The sequence below is a fragment of the Teleopsis dalmanni genome, chromosome 2, assembly GCF_002237135.1.
Source record: "Teleopsis dalmanni isolate 2A chromosome 2, ASM223713v2, whole genome shotgun sequence".
In the NCBI taxonomy this organism is placed as follows: Eukaryota; Metazoa; Arthropoda; class Insecta; order Diptera; family Diopsidae; genus Teleopsis; species Teleopsis dalmanni.
Genome location: NC_051847.1, coordinates 235,066,633 through 235,082,138, shown reverse-complemented (window position 1 = coordinate 235,082,138; position 15,506 = coordinate 235,066,633). Strand labels below are relative to the sequence as shown.

The window sequence follows — 15,506 nt, the reverse complement described above, 5'->3', positions numbered from 1 at the left end:
TTTGTGATTGCTGAACACGTAGGGTGTCTCATACGTTTAAAGCATATCTCAACCACAATTTAAGATTCGTCGCAATGACGGGCAATAAAACTTTCTAGTCCACTTCTTCCTTCGGTTGTAATTTTGCAAATACCGCCTATTAGTATTATTATCGAATACTGTAACTTTTTCGTCATTTGTAATATTTATGTTTTTATTTCTATTATATATGTTACTATATCTTTAATGTTCCATTAGAAATTTATTTTTTATAACTTAACATTTATTTATATTTTATAATACAATAGTCCCATTACATGGTATGCTTTTGAGGAATAAAATAATCTTTTAAATAAAAGCGATTTTTTCCTTCAACAATGCACATCATTATTTTTTCATTCCATTGCGTTCCCAGGGGAACATTGTACCGAAAAAAATTTTTTTCCAACTATCACGATTTCTTGTGAGAGTTTTAATTTCTCCAAAGGTTTTTCATCCGGCTTGGATGTCTTTCTCTAGTGTTCGCTTCCACTTTTACTTGGGCTTACCAGGTCTTCAGCTTCCTTGAGGATTCCACGTTAACGCTTGTCTAAAGATTTTGATTGGTGACTTCCTCAATGTGTGCCCGATGCATTGTCATTTACGCTTTTTGGTTTCATTTGCGGCGGCATATTGACCAGAGTTCGGAATTTCTTACAATGTGGGGCCACCAAATTTTCAAAATCTTCCTGATTTTCTTTATAAGGGTTTGAAGTTTATAAACCAGGTTGTGGGTAGTGAATCAGGTTTCGCAGCCATAGAGCAGAACATTATTGACACTACTTTTGAATAACAGCAGCTTATTTGGATCCACATCATATGCTTTTTATGTGTTATTATTCTTATCATTTTTAATTCTTTCTTTCAGTTAATTAATAAAGCAACATTTATTTAAAGAAAATAAATTAAAGTTTACTTATTGGTCAAATGTTTAGACCAACTCCTTCTTATTAAAATTAGGTAGAGCTTAGTAGTAGTCTATTTGGATTATAACAACTATACTAGCAAAACCACAAATCAATTTACATAATAACGAATTAATACATTAAATTTAATATTTAACAATAATAAAATTAAAGAGCTTTATGTGTAAAAATATAAGCATAATAAACGAGAATTAAAATTTAGATAAACTTTAAATATATATTTCATTCGCTTTAACACAATTTGAATGGTATTCTTTGGTAACACTTTTGTTAATTAATTAGCTGCACATTAATTTTCTTGCAACTTTTGTATTGAAAACCATAAGTTTGGATTAACTTTTTCATATTAAATTAAGGTAGAACTTAGTAACAACCTACTTGGATTAAAAATAAAGAGGTATACTTGCACTTAAAAGAAACTAAAAACATTAAATTATATTTTCAATAAAATATAATTAAATAGTCTTATATGAAATACTACTTCGCAGTAATTCCAATGAAGCAACCCCCAAACATCGCTTATCTATTCACTATTCATTATAATGGCATCAGTAATTGAAGATTTCTGTATACAATGAATCTGGCAATAATAATATGTATATTTTGATAAATATGGGTTAAATGACCTCAGTAAAATTTGTACACCTGACTTAGTTCAATAAACTTTATTAGTGAAACCTTAAGTAAATAGAAATGTTTAGAATTATATTTAACTGTGCTTTAGAGAAGGATTTCAGAAGTTTACACGTGAAGCACACTGAGGCATTTAAAATAACACTGAATGTTTGAAATAATTTGAATTATTGCAATATTTTCAATTATTGATGATTCCAATCCGCACAAATCGCTAAGAGTTACGGAACTCAATATTTCATTCACATTAGAATTCATTTCAGCGCAAAACAGAAAATGTGAGATGAAAAATCCATTTCTGTTGATTTAATCTTGAATAACGTCACGGAATCAAATTGAATTAGTATTCATTTGTATGCAATCTCAAAGCGAATCTGGCGCGTACTGTTGCCAAAACAGACAATGGAACACGGTTGGCACAGTCAAGCGGGAATTTGCATTTGAGTACTGGCGTGGAAACTTTGCTAAACAGCGGCAAATGTGGCAGAGACGCGTTCCCGATACAAAGAACAAAATATGGTGTCAGACGGAAGATACGAGAGTGGATGATGGTGGCGGTAACAACTAAGCAATTTTTCATAAAATGATGTCGCTATTGACTGGCACCATATTGTGGATAAACGAAACGGAAATGGTGCCAATGTGCTTTCAAATTATGGAGTGAGATTCTAGTGGGGTGTGTGGCAAATCACTGGCAACAGTTTAAGTATGTCATGCGGTTTGGGGCAGAAGCGAAATGTATTAAAGTGCAGACGGTGTCACGATTTATGAATAATTGCCAGTTTGTCATTGGAAACATGAGTATCTGATTGATTTCTCCTTATGGTTGCTTTGATTCGTTTCTAAGAGATTTTAAAAGGATTTGAAATTGTAAGCATACATATATGTGGATATACAATTTTTTAAGATTATTTTTTTATAAATTTGAATGTTTTGTCATTGTTTATTATTAAAAAGCAATTTATTTATGTGATTTTCTAAAGAAAAAGCTATTTCTGAAAGTATGATGATACATTGAAATACCATATTTGAAGTATTTTGTGAAGTTCCATTAACATTTTTAATACGTATTAATGTAAGTACTTTTAATCCAATGAACTGAAAATTTATATGGTAATATATATATGATGTAATGGAATTAAAGACTTTATTCACGATACACCCATTGTTGGTTGATTGGTTGGTTTGTTGGTTGCAGTGGCAGGTCATAAGATAACTTCAAATGTACCTCAATTAGCGATTTATCGCCGTTTTGTTACCACATTCCTCTCAAGAACCCTAGTATAGAAGAGTAGAGACTAAATCCATCCCACTGAATTTAGGTTATTTAATAGATCTTTCATCTTCACCATTGAGCAGTCTGATAAACTATCACAAAAGTATTGTCCTAAGAACCTATATCTTCTGGATGCTAGAGCTGGGCATTCACAGAGAAAATGTATTATTGTTTCTTTCTCCTGCGGGTTTCTACAACTTCTGCAGTGAGAGTTATGGGGAATACGCAATTTCTCTGCGTGAGTTCCTATACACCAATGATCAGTAAGAACTGCAACATCCATTGTTCTCTGGAACAATTTTAAACTAAAATTTCTTCAGTGAAAAATAATTTGAATCAAATATAATATATTGGTTATTATATGAAATCTCATATTATTTTTCTGGTAGCTTTATATTCAATCGCTACACAACTTCTGTGTAGTCGGAGATTGATTTATGACAATTTTTGGCGACAGACTATTAGTGAGTAGGCCCATACTACCTCAGCAGTTAGCTCAAGGGGTACATGGGCAAACTATTCCAAATGCAGAACCTCTGACTTGATATACGAAAGCAAATTAGAAGTATCTAGGTTAAAATTTATCTTTACAGGGCATTGGACTATAGCATGGCATTGAGCCAGACTCGTCCTTCCTTATGATATTCTCTGCAATGCATGTTTACCAAGAAAGAAAGGATACCAAAGTATCTGCTGTGTCTATGTACAGGCTTGGCCAGAACTAGGCTTAAGGTTTTGGGGGCCTCATTCTTTAACACACTAAGCGATATCTGCAGCATTAGCGTTGGCCAGATGCTCGCCTTTATAAATGCTCTTGTGTGGTTCTAGTTCGACCTTGTTTTATCCTGTATTACGAGGAATTGGGGATTTAGAACGGCTTGCTTAGCTAATTGAGGAGTACTCGTTCCTGCCTCCAATTCGAAGAACTAACTAACTATGATTAATGGACCACTATTCATAACTAAAATCCCAGAATATATAAGTCCGCTTTCGATAGATATACACATATGTATTTCAAGTTATTAGAATGTTTGGCTAGCTTATTTATTGCTTAATTAAAGTTAAATATACGAAACTAAATTTGCAGTAATGAAAACAGAAACTAAAGTGCAACAAATATTTACAAGTACGAATTGGTTTTCCATAAGCAAAAGCATTTACTTAACAAAAGGATTAAATATGCGCAGCTGCAAATTGAATGCAAATATCAAAACTTCTGAAGTGCCAAGTACTTTTATGGACGTTTTCGATCCCATAACTGCAATGAGCGCTGTTTCCTGTTGTGGCTTGTCAGCTGCAAAATTTAATTTGCAACAATTTTTACTGTTGTTGCTGAAGCTGAAGTTGAAATATTAATAATTTTAATAAACAAAAACTGCTGTTCCAAACTTGTGTTCATTTTCCATTGACTATAGCAAACTGTGTAGCTAAATTATTCGAAAAATTGCTATTCAAACTTTTACGAGGACCATTTTTAATGCAATTTCGTATTCATGGTTTCGTAAAATTTTGATAGAAAATACAAAAAAAAAAATTATAAATTCATATATATTTTTAAACAACTATAATATGTAGATTAAAAATAAATATTTTAAACTTTTTTAATACTGTTATTATAAAATTATATATATATATATATATAGCATATAGTATTTTCGAGAATTATTCAGGTTGGACAAAAATTAGTTCAATTTGTAGCATATGACATGTTGAGGTTAAAAAGGATTTCACTAAAATTACTTCAGTCATTTTTATCAAAAACTTTGTCCATTGCACCACAAAAAACTTGTAAATAAAAAATGTATATTTTATATTCACTTAGGCACGTTGTATAAAATCGGCGATGTGTTGCCACAGGATACAGGAAATTGCCTGCAATGTATTTGCACAGATGGCTCCACCGATGATGATACACCGCGTGTCACTTGTAGTCCGCATAACTGTCCACCGCTTGTGCTGCCAGACTTATTTGATGCTACAGGATATTAAAATATCACGCAATTTGCCAACAAGCGCAGGATGACAAAGCAGGTAATTGTTACCAAAAGTGACAATGAATTCATTTAAAACAAAAATTTAAAAAAAAAAATGACATAAAGTCAGTTAAGTGTCTGCTAGCGGTTTTTTGTTTAATAATTTTTAATTTTATTAAATTAAAATACATAAAATGAATTTAAAAAAATATATATTGTCATTATTTTTATGTTCATTTGATATTGCAAATTTTATTAAAAATTTTTCGTCTCGGAAATTCGAAATATTCACGAGGTCTTCTGTAGGTACAATCAAAATATTTTTTCTGAAAATTTTAAATATATTAAAAAAAATCACTGTGACAGTGTTAAATGCTTAAAACAGAACTGCTATTTTTTTCCATTAAAAAAATAATTAAAATATTGCCAAAAATGTAGGTTCCTGTTATGCATTTTTCCCAAAAACCTGTGTTGCTCAAATGCAGTTAAATATTTTAAATTAACTATAAAAATTGTGTAAATAAAGCATTACGTATAGTAGTCAGCAAAACTTTGCACTGGAACAAATTCTAACAAAAAAAAATTAATTTTTTTTTAAATAATCAATAAATGCAATTAAAAATTATTTGGTTAAGTGGTTAGAATTTTTTAATAAAAATCATAAAAAAATGCAAAAAAAAAAAGTTTAAAAAAGAAAGTAAAAATTTTTGAACTTCAAAGTTTTTTGTATCTATGTATAATCAAAGGTATAGCCAATATTGTGCTAATGGGTGGTATATAATGGAAAATATTTTTTGGTAATATTTTGACATTTCACCAAATTTTTGCATAATATATTTATTATATATAAGCAGAAGAGAATCAATGTCTTTAACTCCCTTTGAATTGGCTACTGGCTGATATAGATTACATTATTATTGCTATTAAACAAAATAATAATATAAAATAATAGTTCGATAATAATTATTGATTATTAATGATAGGAATATGCTTATTATTTTGTTTGCTTTCACTTTTTGCCCATGAAATAAAATATCATTGATATACCTATATATAGTAGTTTATAATATTTAATTATACATAGATTATTTATGCAATATTTAGAATTGTGTCACTAATACTGGTGGATTGATAAATACCCAGCCTAAGTATTAAAAACGCATTTATTTTGAATAATTATATTTTGTACTTCAGTATAGTCCCCTCTTATTTTAACACACCGACTTCAACGATTTTACAACATTTCGATACCTTTTAAATAATACGATTTATGAAGGCCTCTAAAATATACCTCAGTTTTCTTTTTCACTTCACCATTTGATACAAATCTCTTTCACTGGATTCAATTTTTCAAGTTTGGAAACACGTAATAGTCATTGGGCGCCAAATTTATAGAATATGATGGGTGAGGAAGCAATTTGACCCGTAATTTATTTCGTGGTATTCATTGAGCTGTGAAAGGGTGCGTTATTCTGAAAAAACCAAATTTTTATTTTCGAAAAATGTGCACGTTTTTTCTTGATTTTTTCATTTAATCGATCATTCATTCGATCCAATAATATGCAATAGCAATCTGATGTTATTGTTTTTCCTTTTATAGACTATTTCATAGACTATTTTCTAAATAGTCTATGAATAATTATTCCACTTGAATCCCAAAATACAGAAGCCAAAACTTTTTCAGCCGATTATTGAGTTCGTGATCGTTTCGGAGCACTACTCCTGAGCTCTACCCATCCTCTCTACCCCGAGCTTGTTGTTTTCCCTTAGGTGTAAAGTAATAAATCCATATTTCATTAATTGCCATAACTCGACGCTCAAAGTTAGCTAAATTGTGCATAAACTTTTCCAAACATTAAAATTGTTTAGAATAACGAAGTTCTTGTCATTATTAGTCATTTGTGAGTAAACGCGGCACCCATCTTGGTGAAAGCTTTTTCATACACATATATTCATGTTATATATTCGAAACGCTTTCATATGATATGTTTGCCATCTCTGTTATCTCACGCAATTTAATTTATGGATCCTCCAACTCAGTATCGTGGATTTTTTCATAGTTTTTTTCAGTTATGACTTTTTTGGGACGACTCGGACTCTCTTCATCAAAAACAATCGTAGAGCCACGTTTAAGTTCAGCTTTTCAATATTTTATTGTTGTTAATGATGATACAAGGTTGCTGTAAACAGAATCCATTTCCAATTTGATAGCATCATTGCTCATTCCTTTTAAAAGGAGGAATTTTATTACTGAACCATATTTAATTTTTTTAATTTTATAAAAAATCACCAAGATACACCATTGCAATTATTTGTAAAAAGCTAACCAAACTTTTGATGAAGTCGAAATTTTATAGCTGTCGCTTAACACTTTCCAAATAAACAACATATAATTAATTTTATTCTGGTGTTGCCACCTGTTGTGAAGTTAGGTAATTATAAATCCACATAGAGTGTGCCATTTTTTATTCCACGCAAAATTCATATAAAAATATGCACATGAGGTTCGAAAAGTCTATATGTACACATGAAATTAGGTTATTGTTTACTAATATTTAGATTTAATGCAGTCGAAATATATTAATACTAATTTTGTGTGCTCAATTTTTAACTTTAAGGAATTTGAAATTGTTTTTTAGATCAAGTTTTAAATACTTTAGTACAAATACGATATCAGCAAATCTTTCTTTCCTTTTTAAGCCAATAGAGTTTATTTTTCAAACTTTTTATAGATCAGATCAATCTGAAGTTTCTTCTATGTTGTCTTCTTTCTACGACTGTACATAGCCAAGAGTCTTGTGTAATTATTCCAGCGGCTAATCCTCTTTTTTTGAAAGTTCTACCCAAACTTCAGCTGTACTGTCTTTAAATCTTTTTGCTATTAAAGAAATTTTTCTGGAACACTATTTTTTTAAGTACAAGCATACATTATGGGACAAGTTTAAGTCAAACTTTATTTAGATTTCATCATTAATTGATTCAAAGTTAATGCTATTCAAAATATTTAAAAATACCGGGGTTTTAATTAGTTTCTCTTTTTAGTTTTCATTGCCACAGCTCTCAGTATTTTATGGAACGTATTATAGAGATAAAAAACCAAAAGGCCTGATCCATTGATTACAAAAGAGATGATATATTGTGATACATATAAAAATGGTTGACAACTAATATTAAGAATCAGTTTAGATTTTTTAAGAATCAGTTTAGATTGAAAAGGCACCGAAAAGTACACTATTATGGAGTAAAACATGCACTAGCAAAGTAGACTGTCACGAATTAAGCTCAGATTACATTGGCATATATAAATCAAAAGGTTTGTAATGCTTTATTTTCCTTAATGGCATTTAAAATATTGTACACCTCATTACTTAAATCTTCAACCTTTCAAAAAATTTTAGTCATTACACAAGCTTGCATTTATAAATTAATAAATATACAGGGTTTTGTGGAATAATGAACGTTATATGAAAATTTTTATTAATCGCATATAAGGAACTTCTCAGGAAATAGGGCATGGGAGGGAGAAAGAAACTAAAGATTAATTTTTGATTCAGTAATTAAAATAAATTCAGAATGTTAACAATAATTTAAAGAAAACTAATTATCAACGATGCTCTTTGTTGGTTGATTCATATTTTATAAAATAATAACCGATTCTTATTTTATTATCATTTTAAATATGAATTTTATTTTGATATGAATTAATTAAAACCATGAGTTGCGAACACAACTACACTTTTTTAAAGTAAACACATATTTTAATTAAATTTCATATAAAAATTTATTTATTGTGCAGGTTATGTTATTTTTGAATGAAATCATCACAGCAGGAGTATATCCACATATATAATGGGAAGCTATAATAAAATATCTAAATAATTATTTAAAAGAAATGAAATCATAATATATAAAAAAAAACACCGACTTGAAATTAAGTAAACTTTATGAAGTTGTATATGTATGTATTTTTTATTAGAATATTAACCATATGATTTACTAGTTATTAAACTGTATAATCATAGCATCATTGTTATAAGATAAATGTATACTTTAGATTTACAAGCAAATGAAACTTGTCAACTCTAATGAAAAAAAAACTGATGAATGACAAATAAATTATTTTTAGTTGCAAAAAATATGCATCACGGAAATATGCATTAAATATAAAAAATATAGATATTTAATATTAGCAGATAATAATGATATAATCACTAAGAAGTTAAACTGAAAAATAATTTTAAATTTTAGTAGCGTCGAGAAAAAAATATATTAATTTAAAAAGAAAAATAATAAATATGCAAGTTCCAAAGAGAAAGTTGTTAAAATAAAAACTAAATATAAATTAACTCATAATCAAAACAGGATATGTTTTTAACTATTAATGTAAATTTTACTACTATATATTGTATTTAATATGTGTTCTATGTGAGTGTATTTATATATTTTTCATCAACATTTCGTACGGCCTGAACAAACTTCTTTTGGTTTTAGTTTCTATAAGAAATAGTTAATAAACCGAATTTAATCAATTAATCTCATTTGTAGACCAATTTATAAATTTTTTTTTATAATTTCTTTATATAGTTATAAACTGCACTGAAGTTAGATACCACAAAGATTTTACAATAGTATACATATCTAAAGATAGTAGCAATTTATCCGCTATATTATCTACAATAATTATTATTAGTGAGAGGTTAGACTAGAAATGAAAAGAAAGCAACAAAAAGTTTAGTTAATTTATTTAAATGTGGTTAGTTAATTCAATAAATTGACTAAATTTCTGTTGTTGCTTTTTTATTTCTATTCGAACCTTTCTAACTTTTAAATAATAATAATAATGGTAATAATAATTATTATAATAATTATTATTAATGTTTTAGAGTTGTATTCAGTCACAGCATAATTCTTGTAAAATATTATTTATTAGGATATTTTGCATTAAATACTGGAAACTAATATTGTTGAATTTCAATTTACATTGCTTAAACAGTACTTAAACAGTATTTTGAACAGTGACAGCCCATTCTCCCTAATATATTATGGACTATTTTAGACTAAATCAGTGGTACGCAACCGGTGGTCCGCATGATGGTTAAAAATGGTCTTTGAATACCTATTTAATAACTTGTATACCAGAGATGCATAAAGCATATTAAAATAAATATACAGTTTATTATTTTAAAACTTTGTGCTCCCCGTTGAAAACAATAATATCATAGCGATCCTTGATCAAAAATAGATTGGGAAACATTAAAAATAAATACTAATTTTATTTATTTATTTGAGAGTTAACATAAAAATTAATTTTAAAGTTAACTTACAATAAGGAACTGAACTGCTAGGTCCTTTGTCCTATTTTGAATTAATTATTTTAATATGAAAAATTGAAAAATCTCAAAAATATCGAAATAAATGTTTGGATTAACTAGTTACAGTAGAAAGAACTTCTAGGGCTGTTTGATTTGTGTACGATTTATTTGGAAATAAATTCTATCCTTTCTAAAATCCAAAAGGATTTTCAAGTTGTTATTTTTATTTGTTTTTTTTTATTTATATTTTTATCGTTATAAATAAATAAATGTTTTATATGGAAATATGGATAAATATATACATATTTCTTTAATGAGTATAATAATATTGCAGTTGATAAAGAGTTTATATAATATTCAAAGCAATGATATTTCTAATTTTTATATTTATTTTAAATAATTTAATTTTTGTTTCCAAAAGCCTTTTAATAAACTCCTGAAAATCAATCCAGTTTATAGGTGAACAATTTTTTAAAATTCTTTTCTACAGCGAAATACTTCTAAAACAATATTTATATTATTTAGTATATTATTAAATATTACGTTATTATTTATAACACAATAATATTATTTATAATATAATTTTCAAGCCATACTATTATTAATATATTATAGTTTTTAATATATATATAAATAATATATAAATACTATGGTATATAATATATAAAAATGAAAAATATGAATATTGATAAAGTTAAGATTATGAGTTTATGAAAGAGAAAATATAATAATTTCTGAATGAAAAGCTAAATCAAGTTTTATAACCATATATTGAATTTAATAATAGAATAAAATTAAGAGTAAACCAAAATAAAGAAAAATAAAATATTAATACAAATACTTAATAAACATTTAGTATTAAATAAAATCGACAAAAATATCATAAAATGTTTTTATATAAAAAATTGTATAATTCCTTTGCTGGCATTGTAGCCATATTAACTAAGTTATGAGCATGTGAGCCAATATGTTTTAATTAATAAACTAAGTAAAATGCAACTAACGAAAAAAAAAAATAATATTTGCAAAATATTTAATAAAATCATTAAGTTAATATACGAATTAGTTATGTAAATCACGGGCTTAACAGTAAAAAATCACAAAACAACAAAAACGCATTAAATATTCTTCTGATTGTATTAGCATGAATAGTCATTTAAACTACATTAACTATAATATAATGTCTGCATATTGATATATAAACGAATCTGTATAAAATTTTAATTTATTACTTATAGATATATATATATATACATATACATATATATACAATTTGATTGCCATATAACAATATTTACTCTGTACTTACATACACATTTACTGTGCATTTTATGTGTAATGAAATTACTTGACTTAAGCCAAACAATGAATAATAAACGCAACGTATATAAAAGTATGCAATAAAATATCTTTTCTTATATGACTTAGATAAACGGTTGGAAATGAGTTTATTTATGTTTAATTTAGTTTACTTTATTAAAAGCAGACATATTTTATGAACAAGAAAGCTTGATATGTTTGTCGTGGCCACCTGTGCGTATGAGTAACATTATTGGTGCCACAAATAGAAGTTGCTTTCTCTTATAGAGAGAAATTATATCTTCTCTATTAACTATGTTTCCATAGTTGGTTAATTAAAAGTGTTGTGAAAAAGTTATTAATACAAAAACTGACAACCTTCTATTGCCTTATCCTTTACGAAGTGCAAAGGAAATTTTAATAATATTTTTCGCTTGCAAGAGTTTAGTTTAAATTTTTTCGACAAATAAATTTCACACATTTTACTTAAGTTGATTGCTCCAAAGTTCACTATAACCGCAAACTGAACATAATTCATTAATTTCACTGCAGTTGATTGAATCAACTTAATAATTTATACACGTAATGCAAGTGAAGAGCGCTCCGCAAACTCAATGGAACAATGTAAACTGTTCGTTAATTTTAAAAATTTATTCCACAAAGTTGCACAATGAAGCTGTTGTGACGGCAATGTCTGCGCAAATAGTGAGGAGAACAATGGTAATATTAACTGATTAAATAGTTAGTTGCTGCATGTAACAGGAGTTTATGTAAATTGCATTTACATGCACATGTGTGAGGTAAGGAAAATTCGTATAACATAATTTTATTTTAAAACGTTGACAAAATGTTGGTAAAATGATCAGAAACATTAATTGAAGTTGGTAAGTATATAGCAGCGTAACAATTTGATATTCACAACAAACTTATGATATAACATAGGATTTAGAATCAACCACACGTCAGCAGTATATGGCATATACCACAAATTTTGCAACAAAGTTGTTTTTGTCAAACTTTTCCTATTATCTCTAACATACAGCAAAATACTGCGCAAAATTTAGTATAAAAAGACATTGACTGATATGACTGAATTTTGTCTACATACAATTTTACTATACTACCATATACCATATTACCAAAAACTATTTTAAATAACATAGTTTACGAGCGTTGCAGTGCAGTGTTTGCGTTTGATAGTTTGCTGTTGTATTTTAATTATGCAGCAGCTTTCAATTTAATATTATTAAACGACAAAATATTAAAAAATATTTCTCTAAAAGAAAATTATTATAAAACATCGTTTGATAACTAATAAAATAACTTTTTGGTAAAATTCGGCCAATATAATCATTCCGAAGCTACTTTCGATAGATTTCGATACCTTAGAATGATTCATTCTTATCACAATGATTCTTATGCCTCAGTTTCGGCAATAACTTTTTTATTGGAGCCAAATTTCTGTCTCTGAAGCATGTTTTTGCGTTCAGGTAGTACGGCCAAATCTGGGGAGTACTGGCAGTGCGGGAACAAGTGAGTATGTTTTATAGTATGTTTTTTACAATTTGGCAACAACAGTTAACGACACGTAACACCGCACATTCTTTTGGTGAAAAAATATTTTTATCTTCATATACGGACGTTATTTCACGATTTTCTCTTTCAAACGAATCAATTGGACCATGTCACCATCGATGTTGATAATTCGGTAATTTGGCCGACAAACCAAATTTCAACCGCTTCGCAAAAAAAAGTACATCATAACCCTGCGAGCTTTCTGTTGCGTTTTAAAGTGGTCAAGCACCAGTGGCTTCTTTGGTTGGCCCCCTTATCGTAATCTCTTTTGCATGGTTTTGTTGTCTGTGTGTCTGTATGTTTGTTTGTACAACTCAAGACACCATCCCGATACTGTTTTTAGTATTACTGAAAGTTAGTGAACATTGTTTCCCGACACCCAACCGGAGGTGTAAATCTGGTACTACAGCGGTCGGGATCGGAAACTTTGGCAGTGCTGTCCAACTGAGGTTGGCGCGATAAAAGTAGTATCGTGGTGGCTATGGTTAAAACCTAAGTATTCGCAGGTAGAATGACTGTATTCCTTTACTTCTATTCGATGTAGAGCTGCATTTTTCAACCGGCTGCAGTACCTAAAGATCCATAGAGATGTTAGATACACCAAGGAAAGCGTATGAAACTATATCCAAATGTATAGAGATAATTGGTTCCAGCGAAATTCTTTTAAGTTCTAATGTGGGGGTTATAAGCGCAATAAACCGAAAAGTGTGTTAGAAGCACCATGGTGTTGAGCCTTTATTGTAGAAGTTTACGTTAAATAAATTTGGACTTCTATCAGTTGCGATTTTAGAAGCTTTGGACAATATTTGCCAACTGCTGTCCATTTAAGAAACTGTTGATTAGACTCTGGAGTAAAGTAATGGATCAAAGTTTTTTCTATTATTACATATCTTTTTAAAACGCACTTTTAATATCCATCAAACTTTTTTAATCAGGTATCTAATTATCAACATGTTGTTGTTTTTAGGTAACTGTCAGCAAACTTGTCACTGAAGCATTTTTTTATCATATTATATAAAAGGGATTCATATATATACCGCAATATATTATCCTCCCAATTATATTAGCTTTCTAATATAATATCTACTAGTCCAATAATATAATTTCTAATATATCTAGAGCATTACATGACATAGTTATTCAAGTTCAGTATTCAAGATATAAGGAACACATTCATGAACTTCTAATTAGTTAATGATTATTTTATATTAAATTTGATTCCGTAGAATACCTAACACATTTACCAATCAAATTAATTTTACTATTTATGCATTGCTTGGAAAGGGGTGATATTGAAATGCACAAAACTGCTATATAACAACATTATTTAATTTAAACTAAAAGGATCATATGAGATAAGGATGAAAAGCATTGTTTGTCATATAAAAATACATAAGAGCGATCCATATGTTTACCCCAATATGTTATCCTTCTTATTGTTAATAGCTTTCTTATATAAATTCCATCCCAATATAATATCCTTTTTATTGTTAATAGCTTTCTTATATAAATTTCACTATTCCAATAATATAATATCTTAGATATCTAAAGTATTAACAACTAAAGCAGCAACATAACAATTATTACTATATTATGAAAAAATAAATGTTTTATATAATAATAACATTCAAGTTATCGCTTATAAGATGGTTTAATTTAAATTAAATATTTGTGAAAATTTATATTGATACTTGCCTTCATCAATCCACGATAAAGGTAGGTTTATGTTATGGATAAAAACTTATTCGTTTTTATTGAATACTAGTATATTATGTATGTAATAAGTGTCTTAAATTATTGAAAATATGTCAATATTTCAATATTTCAATCTCAATATATTTTATTGAGATGATACCGTCTTAGAGTCTTACGCTTAACAGTATGTATCTGTATTATCTGTATTAATTTGGCGATATACCAAAGATGTTGGCAGTACACAGAGCTCGTTTGACACATTTGGAGTGACCAAATTCATTTGGAAACTTACTAAAATTTGTTCGTGCCTGTTTTTGTATTGAAGATTTAACCTTTCTTGAAGATTCCTCACATAAATACTCTGTTGTCTGACCAACTCTGAGAAACCTCAACTTTCGACCCTTTATGCAGCACCTTTTTTGTTAACGGTGGTAATTTAAAATTGATGGAAGTGGATTAAGTGGATTCAAGTTTGGAATAATGGTGATTCAGAAATTTCGCCGTTAATTAAAAAAATTGTTAACAAAAATACATCGTTTGAGAGAAGATAAATAATACATTTAGTCCTTCAAAAGTGGTATATTCAATTAATCAATTAATCTGCTTAAATTAACTGGAGAAACGCTGCTTCCGACAGACTATTTGATTGCTTTGGAGTTTTCTTATAAAATTATAAATATTGTCACTATTTTGGAGTGATAATTATTACAGTCATATTATAAACAAAGCTTTTTGGAAGAGATATATAATTTTTTTCACTCTTTTTGAGTACTATGAATCTAATATAAATTATTATTTC

General features: G+C 28.3%; 1 protein-coding gene across 1 annotated transcript in view; it reads left to right on the top strand.

The window, feature by feature from the left end:
* Positions 1 to 8,739, top strand: part of LOC119681913 (putative mediator of RNA polymerase II transcription subunit 26) — a gene marked incomplete at its 5' end in the record, with an annotated part of 49,495 nt that extends 40,756 nt beyond the window's left edge. Inside the window, 2 exon segments of the mRNA XM_038095222.1 lie at positions 4,676 to 4,884; positions 8,623 to 8,739. Of these exon segments, the coding sequence (XP_037951150.1) occupies positions 4,676 to 4,842 (167 nt within the window). The 3' untranslated portion in view covers positions 4,843 to 4,884; positions 8,623 to 8,739.
* Between the last annotated feature and the right edge of the window lie 6,767 nt (positions 8,740 to 15,506).